Below are 7,311 nucleotides of genomic sequence, written 5' to 3'. Positions count from 1 at the left end.
AAGATATAGAAACGCCGATGAGTATGATAATTGGATCGAATGGTTCTTCAAATATCTGGGATTCCATCCTAACATTGTAGCTGAACTATTGAGCATTGTTGAAGGACTTGATGGGACAAATAATGTGACAAGGTCAATGTTCATTGTAATTATTTTGAAGCCATCACTATCATCCTAAGCGATCATCTCATCGACTTTATAAACAACATCGTATGTGGCTCACAATACATTACTAGAATACGGAGTATTTGCGCAAATTAATTTGCTCATCAAGAGCCCACAAATAGTTTAAACAACAGGATTCCTGACCAACCTCACGGGATGCAGGGATGTCCCAATTTCTCATATGTTGTAGATCTAATTTGTACTGTGCACGGCCTCCTCATGACATTTTTCACTAAAAAAAAAAAATTTATTTGCCATATGCGTAAAAGATGAATTTTAATATTAATATATTGAGTGGACAGAACATCTCTTCATAAACGTACAGTAAACAAGATATATACAACTTTTGTGTCTTATATCTGTGGAGTGCTGTAAATTTATTATGAGTTTTGAACAACGAACTTGTCCAAATTCAAACTATAATTCGTTTTAAAAACACTTGTCAAAATCTAAATTACAATTTGTTGTTAGAGTTTAGTGACTGCTGATGCCAACGATGATCACGAGGCACTGGTAGCTGTTGGAGCTTGAGTGATGATGGCGGAGGAATGCGCTTTTGAGAAAATGAGGCACTCCGGTAATTAACTAATTAACTAAGAAGATTTAATTGTAATTCAGTCTTCTTAGTCTTTGCATGCCATTTCAAATTGGATTCATTATTTCGTGACAATAACTCGCTTAAAAGGTCCTTGAATGATAATTGTTCCTAAAAAAAGGACTCGTTCGCCGATAATAGGTAGAGAATAGAGATTAAGGCTCTGGTCTTCATCCTTTATCTGTTTAGCGTTTAAGAAACAAGTGAAGAGGCGAATGAACTAAATAGTAATTAACTAAACATACCGGAGGACGAATTTTGACCGACTTCTCAAAAGGCGGATGCTTCATAATCATCAGAATGTGCTGGACAATAAAATTATTTTTCCACAATTTTTTGTGCCAAATTTGTATGTTGTTCTTTATCTTTTGTGCGTGTTTTCCATCACAACAAGTTGTTTTAAACAATGTTTGGTACGTTTAAAAAATGAGAAATGCAGCTAGAAAGAAAGTGAAATATGTGCATTTCTCATTTGCTTTCTGAAAAAAACGCTTTCTACATATCAAATGTTATATTTATCAAATTTCCCAACAACCCCATTATGAGAAAACACAAGTCGAATCCAAGCTCATTGAACTGAAGATGAGCTGAACACAAGATCAGACGCACGAGCTTCATATTTTATTGTTTATTTGTCAATAGCGTTTAGCTTGAAAACTTTAGGATCATCCTCGCCGCACCAATCCTCAGTCCCCATTCTTTGATGACTCCGTGATTAGTCGACGCCACGCTTTCGACATGGTTATCTCGTCCCTCTTCTTCTGCATCTCCCAAAAAAGACGTTGTGATTTACTTTCACCCCGATTATGATGATTTGGCGAAGGTTTTCATTTTCATTGTTATCATTTGTATGGAATTAGTAGGTTAGCTAATATAGATGTCAGAAATCATGATAAAGAGAAGGAAATTGAAGCAGGGGAATAGAAGAAAACCAGCTGTTACGATGTTGTCCATCTTTAAAAACTGACATATTTGAACAAAAAACGGAGGAAGAGGCGCCCAGAGAAAGAGCTGCCCCTCTAACAATATTTTCTCCTCCAAATCTTTTTTTGTGTTTTCTATTTCGATTAAAGGGTGATATGTGTTCATACTCGTATGGAGAACCTGCCAACAAAGTAATCAAGTATGGAAAGGTGCATCATACTTTGGTCAATATGTCAGGAGCAATCAATAATTTGCCTCACACCTTAATTTGATCAGTTGGCTGTTTTTTTAGTGGGATCATATCAGCTTGACTCATTTAACTAGCGAATTAGTATACCCAAAAAAAACTAGCGAATTAAACGAGTTTTTTTTTTTTAAACCAACGAATTAAACGAGTTAACATGTTAGCTAAGGCGAATTGGGTTATGTAGCCCAACATAAGAATATTTTAAAAAAAAAAAACTCCATATCTGTAAATTCATTGGCCACCTCCTCCCCTCTCTAGGCTCTCCGCATAAACCCTCACCGTCAATACTATCCAGGACGGACCTGTTTCATTGTTTACACTATGCTCCCTCCTATTCGCACTTTGTTTAAAGTTCTCTTCCATATGTCATTAATAATTTAATTTCTTGGTTGGAAGAATAATTAGTAGTTGTATTTCAATTAAACTTTGGCGGTTAAAAAAAAAAAAACTTCAGTCAAACTTCAATTTTCCAAGTTGACACGGCCGAGCAAGAATGAAAAGTACAGATTTATCAGGCATTATACAGATAAAAGAATATGGCTTGGAATAAGCCTTTCAAGCAATGTATTGAGAATTAAATGTGGAAGGATATAAACAGTTATTAAACTGTAGGCCAACCCACGGTTACTTAAAATATTGGGGCCCACGGCTACTTAAAGACACAGGGGTGTTTATACATGCAAAAGCATTTTAAAAATATTTTCTACAAATCAAAACAAAACTCTTCTCAATTTTTAAAACTATTTTGATTTTCATTTAAACACCCTTATAGTTAAAACACTCAGAACATTTTTAAACTCTCAGAAATTCATTCGAGCAAAAAATTCAGTACAACTTTGAAGCAAATAACTTTTTACTCAAAAACCATAACTTTTTCTAACTTTTAAATTTTAGTTTTTAACCCTTTTTTTTTTTAATATTTGAATCTAAAACTAACTTTCCAATACATCGTCGTATAAGTTCCCCTGAAACTATATCCTCTATACAAGTTTCTATAACACAACATCCTCTATATAAGTCCCTATTAAACTACAAGTTTGTCTGAATTAAAGTGATTTTTATCCCTACTAATTTTTGCAAACTAAAATTAAGATAAAAATCAATTTGTATAAGGTAATTCATATCTGAATTGATTTTTATAAATAAAATCGGTTGATAAAAGCTCATTTAAATTTAAATGATATATATTGAAAAATCAGATTTAGAAGAAATCTCAAATCAGAAGCCAGAAAGGGCAATTAGACAAGAAAGGATGCAACGCAGGGATTAAGACAAAGTGCATATGCGGAGGGGGAAGTGGGGCCTCCTTACACATAATGATGAATCACAGATAAAGCATCCGAGCATTGTCAGCCCCTCACATGCAAGCAACCCAAAAAAAAAAAAAAACCCAAAAGCATCTTTTTACAGTTTTTGTCCTCGCCCCTTTTGTCTTTTTGGTTCTTCGCTGATTCGCCATCAACCATAAACAGAGCTTTCCGGTCGGAGCCGCTCATTATCGCTCATAATAAGCAGCTTGATCGCGGCAACAGAGAAACTCGTTCATATCCATTCATGTCACCAACAAACCCTCCCCAGCGGGGAGCAAGCAAACAAATAAAATACAACTTTGTTATGGACGCCTGTTTCTGATTTTTTTTTTTTCCCAGAAACATGGCCGCTTCCCCACCAATTTACATGGAGAATCTTCCATCTTTCGATATAGAAAAACAGTCAAAACTTTTCGCTACAGAAAGACCACGTTCCTACCCAACCTACAGAAAGCAAAAGGCATAGAGAGGGAAAAACGAGGATTGTTACAAGAGAGAGAGGCCTTACTCTAGATCGGATGATACACGTTACGTGGGATGGGATGGAAGTAGTTAAGAGGCTAAGATATACGCTGTCTTACTTCTTTTCCAAGTAACTTCATTGACAATTAGGGTTTTTACCGGGGCCTCCATAATAAAAGTAATGGCCCCAATCCCCATTACTGCCGGTTTGGACATCATAACAATTTGATTGCTCAGTGAAGGTGCCAATACCTTTGGGTGCCTTGAGATTGTTGGAGCTATCAACAACTTGAATATTCTTGAAGTAGCTTGCCTTCCCAAACCCTTCTTCGGGGAAACGACCACTGCCCATTTGAGTAGAGGTATGCTGACCCTCGGGCTCCGAATTCACAACTTCTCCTCCCCACTCAATCATGGAGGCACTATCTGCCAAATACGAGAACAGGAAAGATGGCCAATACCCCAACACGTAGTCATTCCCAAATTGCATCCACCAGTGCCCCTCTTTTGGATCCTATACAACAAACCCAGAATTCGTTATCAGAATAACCAAAACAATGGCTCCTTAAACTACTGAGGCCTTGGCTAGCATACAATTTGGACCTTACCTTCCAGATAAGTATACTGATGTCATACTGGGCATTGCGGTAGCCAGATACAGGAGAGATGCTTGCACCCATTGCTATTTCACTGTTCACTTGAATAAATCCCGAGCATAGAAGATTGTAGCAGCCGGTAGCTTGATATGCATCACTCTGCAGAAAAGCTGAATTAGGTTTTTTTTTTTTAAAAAAAAAAAAAAAAACCATTGACAGACCAATCTCGAATAGAACAAACATGAAAGCAAATCAGGATAGGCAACTCGAGGAAAGCTTACCGTCCAGTAGGTGAATAGCCGCGTGTTGTTATCACCATAAAGATCCGGGCTAACCTGTTTTCACGCTCGCGTAAATATTATCATGAAAAATAACAAAAATCGAAGCAGGTTTTTTTAAGTTAATAATAATCAACAGTACCTGCCAGCCTGCTTCAATGCTGTTAAGGTCCTCACCAAATGAGCCCCCCAGTATCCAAAGCTGAGACAAACTGAACTCGTTGGGTTGCTGTATCTTGGGTTCCCACACATTAATGGTAGCTTTGGCTCCATAGTACTTATCTCCTTCAACATAAGCTATTGCATGCTGATACAGAAAGAGAACCACAGACATAAAAAGGACATCAGACCAAAGTTATGTAAGAAACAAGAAAGCCGAAATTTCTCGTGATAATACTGCAAGGAGCTCATGGTAATTCTTGCCTGATGACCACTCTGATTAATTAGGTCAGGTTGGGCCGACCTAGGCTTTGGGACTGTCCTGTGCTTCTTCCTTCCATATCTTTTGACTGAACTGGCTCTTAGAACATCATCTTCCTTCGTTCTCCTTATGGGTATGGTGTCATCAGGGCATTTTCCATTAACATGCCACAACTGAGTTATGGGCATTGATTTTTCTATAGATTCAGAGACCTTGTTAACGTCAAAAAGTCCTTCAGGGTGGAAATTTGGCCTCGTCTAATCAATTTGAAGCATAGCAATTAGCAAGAACCACAGAAAGTCAAAATACAAACTAATGCAAAGGGGGGAAAACAATGTAAGGAACCTGAATTTTGTGATCTTTGAGGAAAGGATGATCGAAGGCCGGCTGCTTAGATATATGCACGCAATCTATAATATCCCCATCTGGACTCTGCAACAATAAAAAAATCAGACCATTAACACAAAGATCATGTATTTTGGTTTCCACGAACCTCCTCGTTGCTACCAATCATGCAGTCTCGCAATGTAATCAAACTACAAGCTCAAGCAATAGTATACGCCGAAAGCAGGAATTCTGAACAAATCTCTCTTCTTTTTTTTAATGAGCCGAGAACATATTAAAAGAAACTAATCATTACTCACCTCAGCTCCTGTAATTTTCCTTATTGCTTCAATAATTTCATAAAGAGGGTTATCATGGGTTTGAGGGCAGGAGGGGGGAAAAATGGAAAAGGCAAAATAGAAAGATAAAGCTAGCTTCAGAAAACGCGGACATCAATAGAAATACTCTAAATCGAAAAGAAGCGGAAGCCGAGGCTCGAAAAATCAGCAGAATAAAATACTTGGCGATGAAATGCCCATCTGATTCCAAAATGAAAATGTGATTGAGCACTGATCCAGGCAAAGCTACTAAAAGAGCCAGAAGACTGATTCCCCCTATTTCAAAACCAAGAAATACGATGGTGTTGAAAAGAGAGTGGAAAAGGGAGAGAAACCTGAATGGTTTTAACAGCCGGCTTGTTCAACCGTTTCAAATGCCTGTTGACCTCAAGCTTCTGGCGAGAAGCACCAAGCCTGATGGCAGAGGATAGGGAGATCAGGCCCCAAAAGATGAGAACAAGCAGGAGGGCTCTCCAAGTAAGCTGTGAACCACCCATGGCGTACCCTTTTACCCACAAAACCACCAAATGAAAAGCACTGCCTCAGAGGCTCGAGACTGATGTAGCTGGGCTGAGGCAAAAACACAAAAGAGCATCACCTTCCCATCGTCGCACCAAGCTCTGCTCTCACTCTGCCCCTCCTCACTACTCGCTCCCCGCTACCCTTTCTTTGAACTCCACCCACCCTGGTTGTGGCTTTGGCCCCTCCTTCTAAAATGTCATTTTCGCTCCCCCACTTTTCCCACTACGAAATTATTAACAAAACCCTCACTTTCTACTGTCTCTCTCCCCCTCGGTCATTATCCCACTGCTTTTTCATTTGCTTTTATCTGGCTTTTGTTTAATTTTATCATTATTTTTATGCCGAGGATTACTATTTTGTTAATTTATCTTGGATTTTGCACGAGGGGCAAAAAGCGAGAGGGGGAGGAAAAATCAAATGTTGTAGTACATTTCACGGCATGGGGCATTCGATTTTTTTCCCCTCTGGGTCTGGGAATATGGGCCTCTGTCTGCCCGGTGGCAGGTCATATGCGTGCAGAGTTCACGCACCGATTTTTGTCGTTTCAACGGAGGCTGGGGGAAATCCAATGGCAACTTGAACCCGCTTTCCCGTTTTACCCTTTCCATTGGGAAGATCATATCTCCGTTCTCGGCCACCCGTATTCAGTTTTTATGCTGATATTAATAAAGGAAAAACGAAATGCTGCTGAATAATGTACGGCTCTACCGCTTCACATGATATACAATAAGATGCAACTTTTTCTGCTTGTAAAAAGGTAGGTGGGTGGAGTGTGTATGACGGTAAAATACAGGGGTGATTGAGCCATAAGTCATAACAGGAAAATGTAAAACGTTAATGACGATTAGCGAGGCGGAATATTGGCGCATTATTGGCGCAATAGATAAAATATGAGTGGGTCCGTGATTGCTATTCTTCATCATCCCCTATGGGAATCCTATGACGAGCCATATCGCCCCTCAAATCTCTTGTTTTATTGCTATTGCGCCATCATCATGCATGATGCATCCCCGGCGCCCAAGAGAATCGCTGCCAACTTGGCGTCTCATCCTCCACCTCTTTCTTTTCCCTTTTTCGTATTAACAATTAACTAAGCTTTCCATGTTATTCGAGAGACACAGATTCCCTC

At 38.9% G+C, this 7,311-nt stretch overlaps 1 protein-coding gene across 1 annotated transcript; it reads right to left on the bottom strand.

Annotated features, from left to right (window-relative positions):
* Window positions 1-3,169: 3,169 nt before the first annotated feature.
* LOC114718569 (uncharacterized) lies at window positions 3,170-6,363 on the bottom strand. The gene is made up of 7 exons (XM_028903926.1): window positions 5,996-6,363; window positions 5,344-5,430; window positions 5,001-5,255; window positions 4,720-4,884; window positions 4,581-4,634; window positions 4,312-4,458; window positions 3,170-4,217 (listed from the first exon to the last, which is right to left on the bottom strand). Exons 1-7 carry the CDS (start codon window positions 6,155-6,157, stop codon window positions 3,840-3,842), a joined length of 1,248 nt encoding a protein of 415 aa, XP_028759759.1. The 5' UTR covers window positions 6,158-6,363; the 3' UTR covers window positions 3,170-3,839.
* Window positions 6,364-7,311: the final 948 nt, after the last annotated feature.

This window comes from Neltuma alba, unplaced genomic scaffold (genome assembly GCF_004799145.2).
Source record: "Neltuma alba isolate B1F8T4 unplaced genomic scaffold, ASM479914v2 tig00011850_pilon, whole genome shotgun sequence".
Taxonomy (NCBI): Eukaryota; Viridiplantae; Streptophyta; class Magnoliopsida; order Fabales; family Fabaceae; genus Neltuma; species Neltuma alba.
Note: the sequence above shows the minus strand (reverse complement) of the source record. Positions and strands in the feature narration are given on the sequence as shown.